General features: G+C 35.0%; 1 protein-coding gene across 8 annotated transcripts in view; it reads left to right on the top strand.

The window, feature by feature from the left end:
• LOC118182387 (NAD kinase-like) overlaps positions 1-15,421 on the top strand; it is a 216,648-nt gene that overhangs the window by 157,448 nt on the left and 43,779 nt on the right. For all 8 annotated transcript variants that reach the window (XM_035351739.2, XM_035351744.2, XM_035351758.2 and 5 more), the window contains 2 exons: positions 1,556-1,641; positions 8,931-9,033. In XM_035351739.2, the coding sequence (XP_035207630.1) occupies positions 1,556-1,641; positions 8,931-9,033 (189 nt within the window). The remainder of the gene's footprint in view (positions 1-1,555; positions 1,642-8,930; positions 9,034-15,421) is intronic.

Genomic DNA, 15,421 nt, shown 5'->3' with positions numbered 1-15,421 from the left:
TACAGCCAGCCCGTTCTCTGGGATTCAAATCCTGACTAAACTACCTGTGTTCAGCGACTTTACTGCGCGGCTGCTGGTGGGCCATGACCAGCAGTAGTATACTGTAACGTACTATAGTGTACTGTAACGTAATTTTAAAGACATTACGGCATTTCCTTGCGCGGCTTGCCGGATTTTAATTAATTTGAGTCGCAGAATCGAAACATGGATAACAGTTGGCTTGTCATTTTAGAAAAAGTTCGATTTTGTGTCAAAATGTCTATATTTGAACAATGTTATATATAAATATAATACATATCCTAATTAACGACATGAAAATGCTTTCGAGACATGAAAAACGCAAGTTGAATTTCGTCAATCGGTCCAGTAGAACGGGAGATATAGAACTGTCACCTTTCTTTTTTTTTTTTTACCATTTCAGAAAAAGTCTGATTTTGTATTGACGCACTGGGGAAACGGTGAAACACCAGAGTGCCTGGGTCAAGGACCCTAGCCCCTGTAGAACAGATATGTTATTTCGAATACTGCCATGAGTAACTAGTATATATTTAGAATTCTTTATATATATATGTGATGTATCAGCTTTAGTCGTAGCTTAAATAATCAGACGATAAGTTTAAAAAACAGGATCCATTTATTATTATTCAGGAGAAATAGCAGTTACAAAAATCAGATATCCGGAGTAAATAAAAAAAGAACTACTAATAACATTTTGTATGAAGGTTTACTGCATCGTGACATTTAAGAAAAAACCCCGATATTCCTTTTACGAGTCTTTTTATAGCCTCTGGAAAGGCGGAGCTTCCAAGAAATGACGTCAGCCTCGTCAGCCAATCCATTTCGCTTTAAATATCTCGAGAACATTCTATAACTGTACGTGTAGAAAAGGCGGGAAAAACAACTTGACTACGGGGCTGTGGATTTAATTCCACGTACTTTCAAATAAGAGAACGTCGCCATTAAAAATGAAAAGAACATACAATTAGAATTTCAAGCGTATTCTTGACTATGAAATTTTATTATATATATATATATATATAATTAAATCATGTTTTTAGCATTTTTTTTTTAAATTATAAGAATAGAGATAAGATAAGAGATAAATTTCTAAAAAGACTAAAGTGTGCGTCAAGTTTCAATAGACCTGAAGTGCTATTTGGGAAAACCGAGAAAGGAGGAATGAGCTGGCGATTTTGTATTAAAGGAGGGATAAGCGACTAGGATACTTGGAGGCCTGATGCTTGGAGTTTATTTATTATTATTTACGTGTTCCGCCCTAAGGCTCTACACGGAAGGTAGGGGTGCCTTCGTGGAGGACTTTCTAAGGAAACTGGCTCGTATTAACACGTTACGCATTCAAACCTCGGACTGAGCTGCCAGCGTTCAGGGATTTTACCGTTTGGCCGCCTGGTTGGCCATTATGCTTGAAGTTCTACTGCATTTTTATTTTTTAAAACAGGCGGGAGTGAGAAACTATACGAAGAGGTCGGAGAAGTGCGACGTTGTCTTGTGGCCTTAGTCAATGTGTGTTTCACCAAATTTTTTCGTTTTGCAGGTAAAGACGTGCTCACCGACAAGATAGATTTCATCATCTGCTTGGGAGGAGATGGAACGTTACTCTATGCATCTTCCCTTTTCCAGGTAACGAAATACTTTCTTTTTCATTCGCAAATAGCTCATGTTTTCTTTCTTTTTAACTTCTTTGAAAAAAATGTTATTGTTTTCAATGACCGAATTTCTTGTCATGGTGAAAGAGATATCAATGTGAAAATGAATACATTAAAAGCAAAAATTAACACAAATATGTAACAAGTTTTTCACCGACTGCTCTTTCATTGAGCTCGGTTTAACATGATCAAAGCTTGGCTGTTGCGATGGTGAACGCTGCAGATGTCGCAACCTTGAGGCAATCTTAATAATTAGTTGAAAGAAAAGAGGTGGAGATTTGAAACGCCTCAGACAGCAACGGAGCAGAAGTTGCATCATTCTTGATATTGCGCATTGGGAAAGTAACTCGATATCTGTTTTAGCAGCCGCATGATTTTATTTTCAGTCACATAGGGACAAAGATGGTATGGTGATAGAAGTACAGAGACTGTTCACACATTTTTAGACGATGTATATTATATTCACAAAACTAAATTACATAAAATTCTTGGGTTTTAAATGTTTTATTTAACATCCCTTATTCTGAATTATCTTTCGACACCGCAATTTCCAGGATAATAATGCCTTTTGAAGTGGTATTCTACCCCATTCGAGGTATTCTATCCCATTCCTACCGAACAGCTTTCCAGTCCTGTTAGGGTTTTGGAACAACATTTGGATAATGCAGTTTTTAAAAGTCCGAAAGCACAAAAATCTATAGGTAACACATCGGGAGATTTAGTAGGGATATCAGTGAAGGGTATGGCCTTGATACCAGTTTTTTGTTCCATTTCTTTTAGGAAATTTACAGTGGATTTTGATGACTGACTGCTAGCTTTGTTCTGATGGAGTCTCACAGATGGATGGCACTGTGGGTAAAGCGATGGTATTTCATTCAGAAAAATTGGCGATAAAATATGTTCCTGATAGTATTTGGAGTTAATCTTGACATTTTTTTGCACTATCTTTATTTTTAACTTGCCATTATAAGAAAAACCAGCAACAATCATGAATCCCTTCGGAAAACTTTCTTTCGATTCTTTGAACCATGTACTTACATTTTTTTCTCCCCTTTTATGATAATAAATGGCTCTTTTTTGTTACAATCATTTAAATACGCCCATGCTACATCTATTGTGACAATTGTTTTCCATTTTTCTTTGGATAGGTGTTTCTCATATAGAATTCTGCAGCGCGTCCTGCGTTGAGCGATATGCTTTGGAAGAAGACGATGCACATTGCGTTTTTTCGCTTTCGTAAGATTTAAATCAACGTTTATTATTTTGTTTACAGCGGACACCGAGCATTTTAATGATTTTGCAACTGTCTTATGACTAGGGGGATTTTCTTTTAACATTAAACAACGTACCTTTGCAATAGTCGAAGATGTCCGTTTTTTCCTTGGATACTTGTTTGGAATTTTTGTCTCACTTGAGGCTCCAATTTGACGTTTTTTCCTTTCTAGTTGATGATATTACCTATCGACGCTTTAGATATCACAAAACCATGACTCTCACATCGTTTTTGGGTAACGGAGTATGCATATTTCTCTTCGGAAAGAGCGTAAATTTAGCCTTCGAACCACTGCTTTGTTAAATTCGCCATTTTGAATAAAATCAAAACATTCAAGCCACTAACAATAATCTTGACTTTTAAAAACATAGTACAATTGCAATTTATTCTTTTGCAGGAAACGATTTTATATTACCGCTTACCAAAATCGTCTAAAAATGTGGGAACAGTTTCTGTATATTATTATTATTATTATTATTATTATTTGTGCAAATACAGTATAATATAAAAAATTTTAAGTGGCTTAGATAAACTAAACAGAAGTATTTAATAATATGAGCTTCTTTCACTAAGAACCTATTTTGGCAATAGAATCGTGTACATACCGAAATAAAAAGAGAAGTAATATATAAACATGCAAATGGAAGTTAAATACATAAAACACAGAAAAAAAGGAATATATATGAGGAAACTGCTGATGTATGAATGGTAAAGTAAATACTATCTCTCACACACACATAAATACAAAGTGAGGAAAGAAAATTTGGTTAATCTTTGGAATATGGTAACAGGTAGTTTGGCGACATTTTGGTAAGGCGATAAAGGTTACTAGCTAGGACTTTAGCAGTGTACATGGATAAAGTCAAGAGTGTGCGCAATGCCATTTTTGTGCAATTCTGAGATGTTTTTTATAAGTGAAAATATGTTGACGTGTACATGGATACCGTGTATGTGTAATTCTTAAAAACGCGGCAAGCAGTGGGCGATTCTGCACTTTCTCCCAATTTCGCACCTAATCTTCGTCATGATTAAGCACTTTTGTTCCATAAAAGTTCTAGCATAAGCGTAATTCGGCTAGCAGATTGTTGGAAAAAAAATGTTGAGTTTAAAAAAAAAAAAAAAAAAAAAAAAAAAGGCCTTTACTTCGTGAAAACAAAATGGCGTCCAAAAAAACTAGCAGGTTGCTGTAGTAGGGTTGGTCGCCAAATTTTCGCCAAAAAATCGCCAAGTTACCATAATTTGAAGATTAACCGAAAATTTGAAAGGATTCAGGTTTTAACGCCGCACTTGAGAGTTTGATAAGGTTTTTTAAGTTCTCGTTGCGCTTGCAGTTTATCTATTCGCTCTTGGACTCATTCTTGCGGGCACAACATTTTTTGTTTAATATAAACATGCAAATGGAAGTTAAATACATAAAATACAGGAAAAAAAAAAAGAGAACATATAAGAGGTACTATCTCTTATATGTTCTTTTTTTTTCCCTGTATTTTATGTATCACACAGAAATAGAATTCGAGGAAAGAAAATTTGAAAGGATTCAGGTTTTAACACCGCACCTGAGGATTTGATAAGGTTTATTAAGTTCTCGTTGTGCTTGCAGTTTATCTATTCTCTGTTTGACTCATTCTTGCGGATACAACTTTTTTTGTCAATTTAACTTTAATTATTAAACATTACTCTCTTTGCACATATATCACATACAATTAAACAACAAAATCACAAAATTCTTAAAAGCAGCATGTCCTTAGAATTTCTGCTACGGTGCAATATATGTTTTAGACCAAAAAGGCTATTATTCTGGAATTTCGTTTTTGGGTCGGATCTCATACTTTGCTCGCTTCAGTTTTCAAGCAGCCAATCGCCTAAAAGAGTTCTAATAAAAAGAAAAAAAAATAGATAATGCTTTTAATATATCCACCTAGTGTCATATCACAGGTCCATTTGATAATTAATATAAGAGATAAAGAACTGCATTTATTGCTATTAAATCGTTTAGCTTGCCAAACAGTGTCAGACAGATTAAATTGAGGAGAAAAATTAAATATGTTAAGCTTTGCCAAATGGCAACAAACTGGCTTGTGGAACTTCCACAAGCTTATTTAGTATCTTTAGAATTCTCGATAAAGTGTTAAATGTTGTCGTAAATATTTTTATAATCTTCATATTGGTTCTTTAAAAATAATACTTGGCTATACCATTTGGTGGCAACATTTGAAAAGTGATACGAACAAAAAATGAAGTTTGATACTAATAGCACTAAAAAAATGCTAACAATCGTTCTTAATTTTTAAAACTCAAAATAAAAACACTCTGTAAAAGCTAAGAAACAAAATCAATAGATAATTAATATGTCTCAAAAAGAGGCAGCACACGTACAGTGTCTCACAAAAGTGATGGGACACTTGTGCTTTATAAAAGGAAACTGTAGTAAAATAAATTAAAAAAAAAAAACATGTAAAAATTTTTTGTGGGTGTGTTTCATACTTAAATTTAGTAACAATTATTACACAACATACATTTCCTCAAAATATTAAAATATTAATTTAATAAAAATACAATTGTTTAGAACGGAGCAAAAAATGGCTCACATAAGTGATGGGACACTTACTTTTCAAATATTTATCGAAAAATTGTACCTTTTAAAAGGTTTTAATATTTTGTTGGATTTCCTTTTACTTTTAAAACATGATTTAATCTTCTTGGGATGGATTCGACTAATTTTTTTTTTGTGATTTCTGGAGTGATTTTACCCCATTCTTCTTGAAGCACCGATTTTAATTGTTGTTTTGAAGAAATGGTGTGTTTGCGAATTCTTGATTCCAATTTTTGCCAAATATTCTCTATGGGATTTAAGTCTGGAGATTGTGGTGGTGTTTTTATTATTTCAGGACAGTTATACAGCAGCCAGAGTCTAACGTTCAAAGCAGTGTGCTTGGGGTCATAGTCCTGGTAGAATTTAAAATCGTTATGAAAGTTCAATTTTCGTGCTGAAGATTTCAAATTTTGATTTAAAATGTCAATATACTGGTACTGATCCATTATACTGTCAATAAAAACAAGATTACCAACTCCAGCGGACGACATACACCCCCATACCATAACTCCTCCTCCACCATGTTGTACTGTTGGCACCAAGTTCTGTTTTCGAAATTCTTCCCTGGATTTTCTCCACACCAAGATTCTACCGTCAAACCCAAATATATTAAATTTACTCTCATCAGCAAATATAATTTCATTCCAGTAATCAGAATTCTTATTTATGTTGGATTTTGCGACCAGTCTGAGTTTTTCTATTCTTTTCATTTACAAAGAATTTTTTCCTGGCTGCTCTACCGTGATATCCAGCAGATCGAATTACTGTTCCAATAGTCTCAGGATTAACAATTACTCCATATAATGCTTGTAAATCAGCAGCAACTTTAGAAACACCCATTTTTGGAATTTTTTTAATATTTTGAACGATAATTCGCTTTATTCCATTCGATAGCTTTGATGGTCGTCCAGGTCTTCTTTTATCCTGAATCATATGATTCTTTTTATATCGTTTAATGATATTGACGATTCCGTTCTAGACAACTGTATTTTTATTAAATTAATATTTTAATATTTTGAGAAAATGTATGTGATGTAATAATTGTTACTAAATTTAAGTATGAAACACACCTACAAAAATTTTTTACATGTTTTATTAATTTATTTTATTACAGTTTCCTTTTGTAAAGCACAAGTGTCCCATCACTTTTGTGAGACACTGTATAATTAAATTAGCTGCCTTTTTGATCTCATCAAACGACTCATGAAGATGTTTTAGAAAATTTTAATAAAATAAAAGGCCAAAATTATTCATTAACGACAAATGAACTGATGAATCTACTCTATGCAGCTCTACAGCACATGGAATAAAAATTATTACAAGTCATTGAACATATCGAGAACAGCACGAGAGTTTATAACGTACAGTTTATAAAATCAAGAGCTTAATTTATGAGCTGATATAATTTTAAACTTATGATAAATATGTCCATTTACACCATTATAATTACTATTTATGAGAGATAATTATGACTATTTGCCGAGTATTACGATTAATAAAAATGTTTCTAATACAGTATATTATGCACTTGGTACAGAATCTTCATCTAATTCGTATGAGCAACACAGCCTTCAGGCTATCAGGATAAACAAAGCACTAAAGTACATCTCCCGACTGAGTCAGTCGCTCTGGATCTAATCTCTGAACAAGACAGAACTCAAGAATAACACCTACTCCGCGTATAGGCAGGGTATACGGCCTAATAGTGCTATAGCTTAGACCTGATAGTTATATTAATAGTCAAAAGATATGGGGTATATGTCAAATTATATTAATAGTCAAAAACTATAGGAATATTCTCGAAAAAACCGGTAAGAATTTCTTCTAAAATTTTCTCGTTCCGTCTATGTCGTATCGCCAATTTTGTCGCCAATTGGGCGATTTTGCTCCAAATCTGGTGCCCATGCCTTTCTTTGCTACTTTCTGGCAACCCTAAACACACTTTGCGGGAAAGCTATCTTACATTTCGTAACAATATATTAATATACAATTGTATTAAAAATCATTAAATGGGTCTTAAATTTAATTTTTCAAAGATTCGTAGCGTTTCTGTAATAAACAAAGATTGCTCCTTATGCCTATCTAATTCGTATCAAAATACACTGACTACTAATAAGTATTTGGACACCTGTGATAGAAAAGAAAAACTAACTTTATTCAAAATCAATAGTTCGTAGAGCCTCTACGAGAGGTAATTACAGCGTGGACACTCCGGGGCATACTTTCCACAAGTCTTTGTATGACAGCTAGTGGTATTTTCTTCCACTCGGCTTGGAGAAGACATAGAAGTTCCTTCACCGATTTTGCACGGGCAGTGCACCCCTGAACTCGGCGATGCAACTCGTCCCAGAGGTTCTCGATAGGGTTCAGGTCTGGACTCTGGGCAGGCCAGTCTATTGGATGAACTCCATTGGCACCATACCAAGCCTTGGTTAACGTCGAAACATTACAACTGGCATTGTCGTCCTGAAAGTAACAGGGGTCCAACTCGTAAAACTGCCACTACGTAGGAAGCACATTGTCATCCAAAATAGTGCAGTAGGCATCGGAGCTTACCATAAATGGGGACCAAGGGTCCCAGCCCATACCAGGAGAAACACCCCCAGACCATAATTCCACCTCCGCCGAACTTGACTGTTGGCACAATGTATTCTGGCAGGAGACGTTCTCCAGGTAGACGCCAGACCCAGACCCTGCCATCCGAACGGTAAAGGGTGAACTTTGATTCGTCACTCCAAAGAACCCATTTCCATTGATCTACGGTCCAATTTCGATGTGCTTTGCACCACATTAACCGAGCAGCGCGGTTGGACTTTTTGATCAAAGGCTTATGGGCAGCAGCACGACCATGAAAACCAAGCAGATGTGCTTCCTTACAGATGGTATTCATTGAAACAATATTTCCCGGATGCCTGTTGAAACTCCTCGCGGATGAGAGTCATCGGTTGGGTGCGGTTCTTCCGAATTTCTCTGAACAGCACTCGTTGGTCTCTATCTCCCAGTTTCGTTGGTCTGCCGACTCGGGGCACATTCCGACAATCACCGCTCATCTTCCACTTCTTAATCACATAGGTCACTGTCGATTTTGGGTACTTCAGATCGCTAGATATGTTCCTTAAGGATCGGCCACATTTGTGATACCCGATAATTAAACCTTTCTCGAAATCAAAGAGCTCCGAACTGCTAGGCATCTTGCATGCGACTAAAGCCGATGCTGTTTCCTACGCGATATATACCGGCGGAATCCGTGACGTTCCTTAGGACCGCAGATATCGTCATTTGCATAGGTGTCCAAATACTTATTGGTAGTCAGTGTATAATATAGTCTAAGTTTCATCTACGTGGGTTGAAATTTATTTTATGGTAAATCGAAGCTGATGTGACATTTTCGTTACAGGAAAGTGTTCCTCCCGTCATGGCATTCCATTTGGGATCTCTCGGCTTCCTAACCCCTTTCGAATTCGATAACTTCGAAGAACAAGTCACCAACGTTCTTGAAGGTAGGTTTTACAGCTATTTTTCACTAGCAAGATCATTTCTCTGAAACTTTGCCGAGTATTTTGTCTAGTAAGAGTAAAAATTGCTTAAGAGTAAAAACTGAAAAATTTCAAAACTTAGTAGGATTTTCTTTCTACTTCTTTATATCATTTTCTCGCAAGAAAAACAACTCTTAATTTTCAAAGAAAAGAATAAAATTATGAACTACACTTCGGAAACTTTAAAAATTTTTTAAATAGCAAGCTGATTTTGAGAAGTTTACAGAAAATCGACACTTAAAGCAAGATCGGTACAGGCAATAATTAGTGACACAATTAAGTAAAATGATCCCTTTATTATTTTAACCAAGTGATTAATTAATTATAATGATTCTTTTTAATGCAGTGTAAAATTTTTGATGAGGGTAATAAATTTGTTCTAAATCAGGTAACATTTTAAAAATAGACATGAAAAAATATACCTATTGCATTGAAATAAAAATTGGATGTAGGATTTGACATTCTGGATATATGATTGGAACCATTCATTTAAGTACTAAAACAATTCTGAGATTCATTCTGAGAAAATTTAGTTTTAGAGATGTGTCGGTTGCTGTTGTGTAAGTTGAAATTTCAAGATTAGGTTGTTCAGATACGGCAAAGCACGCGAAGGCTATCAGTCTATAGGGAGGATGCTTTCGTGTAGGGCTTTCGAAGGGAAAATGGCACATATTCGTATTACCCAAGGAAAAAACATCAGAAACCAATCATGCAGACAAACATTCTCGGGAAAACCGGTAAAAATTTCTTCTAGAATGTTCTCGCTCCGTCTGTTTCATATTGCCAATTTTGTCGCCAAATGAGCGATAGCTCAAAATCAAATGGGCGATTTTGCTGCATATCTGTTGACCTTCCTTGCTACTTTCTGGCAACCCCAAACACGCTCCAGTATATAGGACTATTAACAATTTGGTCATCAAAGATCCAAACAGTTCCGATTTTTGGTTACAGAAGATATCAGTACTTCTATAGCAGTTTAGAAAATATTTACGAAATAAAGTTTTTATTGAGAATGTCCGTCACTCTTTTGAAGCTTTCACAATATTGTAGGGCACGCGTAAATAATGCGCATTTTTTTTTATGCCAACAAAATCTTTTTATGCGGCCTTTAGGTTTTCAAACCATTGGCCCTAGATATGTAATTTTAATTGGTTACAAAATGTTTTGAATGACTTCAACTATTTATGTTTTTTGGATTTAAAAATTTAAAAGTCAGTTTTGTAAAAATGACGAAATCAAAATTTTTATATTGCCCACCGTTATAATTATTAAAATTTTATGACAATTAAAAAATTTGGCTGCAATAGTCTGATGTAGAGATAAATGGTCTTGAACCATAGGCACTCCGTAACACACAATCCTTGGTCTTGTATAATAAAAACTGATAGAAATATTTTATCTCAAAGTTTGCTATTTTCGCCTTTCTCTAAACTGATGTCTCAGATTTAGTTACGTATAAATGCAAAGATTTCACTGTTCAGTTTGTGTACACCTAAAAACTCGAAACCATTTGAACGATACTTTTGCGTAACATCTGTACTTACGGATAGAATAAAAAAACTAATTTTTGCCAAAATGAATTGCAAAATAGATTTAAAATGGATTCAGAAGAGTTTTCCGGCGTCTGTACGTATCTCGCATAAACATTATCACTGTATTACCTGGCTCGGTGAGCTTAATTTTTTATTCTTATATGTTGCTAACTTGTGCACTTTTTGCTTTAAAGTGGTTGAATAATGTTGTTCTTATATTTCGGTTAAGGTTTTATGTCTTTAATTAATCTGCATGCAATAGTTGTAGAATTATCAACAATTTAAAAGTAACGAGTTAAACCTGACGAACGTCATTTGTTTACATTTGAAATTCAGCAGAATAGTGAATTAAGTCAGTTTCTGCATCTTCAGTGTCTTTATGCCGAGTGGAACCAAAAGTAAATTTTTAGTTTTGTGCACAGAAATCTGCCTTTTTGCCCGCTGGCTGGATTGCTTGTTTTTGTTTAGAAACTCTAATTTTAATTGTAAAAATTGTTGTTTTTTAAAATTAAATTATACACATTTTTAACTGCATTACATTTAAACTTACTTTCCCGAATTTTGTTACATATATGTTTTATTTCTCATTAAATAAATTCAGTTCTCATTGAGCAGCAAGCCAAAAATATATAAAACTCAAAATATCTTCATTAAAAATTTCAAAATAGAGAAAAATCTAAAACAGCGAACACAGAAACGGTTAAAAGATCCATTTTTGGGATTCAAATTGGAGTTTTTACGCAAAAACAAGCAATTCGGCCAACGGGCAGGTAGACAAAATTTTCGATGCGTTAGAACTGACAATTAACTTTTTGTCCCATTGTACGTAACGACATTGAAGTTTGTGCGCCAACTGATTTAACCCTTTCCGGCACGCTACCTTTTAAAGTGCAGTTTTGATAAAAAAAAAAAAAAAAGAAAAAAAGAAAAAAAAAGAAAAAAAAAAGGCAGTCTAATTAGGCCTAGAGGAATACACAAGTAAAATTTTGTGAAGTTTAATCGTTTTATTTCTGTTTATTCTTACTTATCGTTTTAATTATGTGGGTGCGCCCAAAGTGGGCACACTGATTGAATAGAGCTTCGAAAAGAGTGCTGAAACGAGCATTATTATCAATGAACTGAACGATGAGATGCGGAGAAACAAAGAATACAGACTCTCAGTTGTCCTAGATGATCGGTGAGCCCGGTCTGGGGACATCTTGGGTTCGCCGTTTGATTTTAGGCAAGATTTCAAGGTAAAAATTTAAAACTAATATAGAATAAGGAGATTAGCATACAGCCACAAAAATAACATCGAAATTTCTTTTCAAACTATTCCTTTTATACCCTAAAAAAAATCTGGAAGATTTCTTTGAAAAATGAGGGTCTTAAAAAACTAAACATGGCTAAAATATAGGGGCTGGTTTGTGTTGAGCTGCCATCTACTATAAACAAAGAAGTTTCAGAGTAACCTATAGTAACCTATAAATCCTTTTTCATTCAATTTTTCTGTGCGTATAGAAGGAAATTTTTAGGTGAGTCCAGACCGGACACACTGTGCCGCAAAGGGTTAATTCACCGTACTACTAAGAATTTTAAACGTAAACAAATCGCTCTACATTAGGATTAGCTGTGCTTACACTTTTAAATCGTTGATAATTCAACACCTATTGCATGCAGATTAACTAAAGGTATAAAACTCTTAATCAGAACATAAGGACAATGTAATTCAATCAGCTTTGAAGCAAACAATGCACAATTTATCAACATATAAGAGTATAAAAACAAAGTTCACTTATTTGAGTAGTAGGGTGGTTTTTATACATATACACGTCTGTTGCGGCCGATTACAATAATTGAAGATGCTCAACTAGATATTATGACCATACCATAATTAAATTTTAACGCTGTGCTGCCAACGTTTTTGATACATATAATGGTGCCGATAAACAATCGCTTTTGAGATCATTTTAAATCCATTTTCGAAAGAAGGGTCTTTTACTCTGTCTGTATTTGCAGATGTCACGCAAAAAAGTCGTTTAAATTGATTCGGAAGTGGTCAAAATGGATATTTTCATTGTGATATGATAATCGAAATTTTTTGCGAGTACGATTCCTTTACTTCCGTACAAGGAAGTAACAATCCGTTGTTCCTCCTGCTGCTGTTGTTTCGAGATAAATCACTTATTTCGTCTTTTGTTTGCAGAAAAACAGGCAAGATTAGTAAAAATGAACGAATTAAATTGATGAATATAAATGAGGGTAAATAAAATTGCTTGCATTAACCCTTTGGCTGCTAACGGGATATATATGTCCCACCAAAAGTTTAAAAATTACTGCTGGATCGAAGATTGCTAAGAATCTTCTGAATGCTAGTGATCATCTTCTAACAGTAGGAAAATCAAGACACCGCTGTGCTTCTTGTACACAAATGAGCCTAGAGAATAGTATAGATATATGTATCCCACCATTAACTGGCTTGAAAACAAAACATTTGTCAAAAAATACCAAATTATCTTATGTACGACATATTTTGTTCACTTTTATAGAAAAAGGGTAAAAAAAAGTTTTTTTAGTCCAAAGGGATTTGAATCCCGAAGGACTATTAGTTTCGTTTTGGCATTTTGCGTCGGACGGATAAATGTCGGTTCACTTTTCAAACTGTTGCCATAAAATGTTAGAGTCCTGCGTTATATTTGAAGAAATTAAATAATGAAAATCTGCGTAAATGTATGTATATTTCTCACATTGTCATAAAATAACGGCTGTAATGTCATAAAATAACGACATAGAGTCATCGAATTTTGAATAACGTAATCCTCCAACGAATATGAGCATGTGGAAGACCAAATTTGAAATTTGAAATTTGTTTTATGATCGATTTCCTATTTTTTAAAACTTTGACGAATTTTTGATTAACAAACTCAAGGATTTCAAAGCGAGCAATGGCAACGTTGTGCAGAAAAAACATTTTTATCTCCAGCGCGTGAGTCTCTGTTTCGGAAATTCTAAAGATATGCTCGTTTTAAAACTATTTTGCGATATTGCTGTTGCACTGGATCTTATGGTTTAAGTGCGAGGAACATGATATTTAATAAAGAAAGGTAACACACAAAATGTTAAAAAACGCCCCTTTGGACGTAATTTAAAATCTGAAACATTTCAGATTTTTTTTTTTTAATTCGTAGTCAAAAGTGAAACATAAATAATAAGTGAATACATTGAAGGTATCCAACTGTGCTTATTAAAATTTCAAAGATTTCTATCCGGATGTATGCCATGCATTATGTTAGATATATCTTTCGTAAATTAAAATAGTGCTGCCGATATTCACAGAAGTTATGAATTAGATATGCCATAAAAATTCATTTTCATTTATATCAATTAGTTATTTTCAAAAAAATAATAATGTGTATATATTGTTACGTTATTTTCTTCCTTCACGTTCTTACGGGGTTTGTAGATTTAGAGTGAATAACGACGACACTTGATGAAGTATCAAAACACACTTTATTTACCAATATTAATCAGACAACTCCAAAACACTTTTACAGTCGTCGAAGATCTACTGTAAGCACGCTAGAACAATCAGCGACACAGTCTTCACGCTGTCAGGCTTCACTGCAAAGCACCAGAGTACAGCTCCTGACTCTACTCGGTCGTTCTCGGAACTTCACGTACTCTCGAGACTCTCCACGCTACAACTCGCGATGCACTCGACGACACAGCACAGCTTCCGAATCTTCGGTTCAGCCGTTGCCGGAGCTCAACACGCTTTCTCGACGATGCACTAGACGACCAACTCGGCACGGCCGTCTGTCAACTCGATCGTCTCCGCACGGACTAACTAGATGAGACACACACACACACACACTAGACGAGGCATACTGACACGCCCTCTCGACGAGGCAGTCTAACTTACCCTTTTGATGAAGCACACTCTCGATACTAACTCTCCGCGTACCAGCAGGGTTTATATAGCTTTCGGCTTGTGTTCGAGAACATTCTGGGTTAAACCGGTAAGAATTCGTTCCAGAAGGTTCTCCAACCGTCCATGGTATATCGCCAATTTTGTCGCCAAATGGGCGATTTCTCGCCAAATATGGCAACCCTGCCTTCCCTTGCCATTATATATATATATATATATGTGTGTGCGATATTTTCCAGCAGTTGTTACACGTGGCGCATGGTGGATTGGAACGGTCCGAATGCGTAACTACATTTTGCAAATTCAAAGAATCCCTTTATTGGGGATTACTAAGTGTTTTAGAACTGTTTCCACAGTAACTCTTCAGATTTTGGCTGGATGTCCTCCGATCAATATTTTAGCGGAAAAAGAATATGCTATCTTTAAATTAAAAGCTGGTAATAAAACTGTCGATTGTTTCAGTGAGATCTTCTCAGCTAGAGATTTTGACTTTTAGAAAGGTTTAGACATTCCTTCAGCTTTGTTGAAACCGTTAAATTGGCATAAAGGCCTCCCCAATATGACAGCCTACACACGTTTTTTACAGATGGATCTAAATTTAATGGTCATGTGGGGGAAGCCTTTTGTGTGTTCTCCGATGAGAAACTAAGCTTACAAATGAAATATAGACATACTTTCTGATAATGCTTCTGTCTATCAGGCAGAGTAGGTGGCCCTGCGAGAAGCCTTATATTGGCTTATATCTAATTCTGCGCTAGATCCTGTAGAAATCTATAGTGACTGCGAAAGCGCAATTGTTTCAATTACGGATGTTTGTCCAAGTAACGATCTAATTAAACAGATAAAAGATATGCTCATTTTTCTTAGCGCTTTCAGAGATATTAATCTCTTTTGGACGAAGAGTCATATTGGT

The sequence above is a fragment of the Stegodyphus dumicola genome, chromosome 5, assembly GCF_044657685.1.
Source record: "Stegodyphus dumicola isolate Sdum_Otavi_A_Nest chromosome 5, ASM4465768v1".
In the NCBI taxonomy this organism is placed as follows: Eukaryota; Metazoa; Arthropoda; class Arachnida; order Araneae; family Eresidae; genus Stegodyphus; species Stegodyphus dumicola.
Note: the sequence above shows the minus strand (reverse complement) of the source record. Positions and strands in the feature narration are given on the sequence as shown.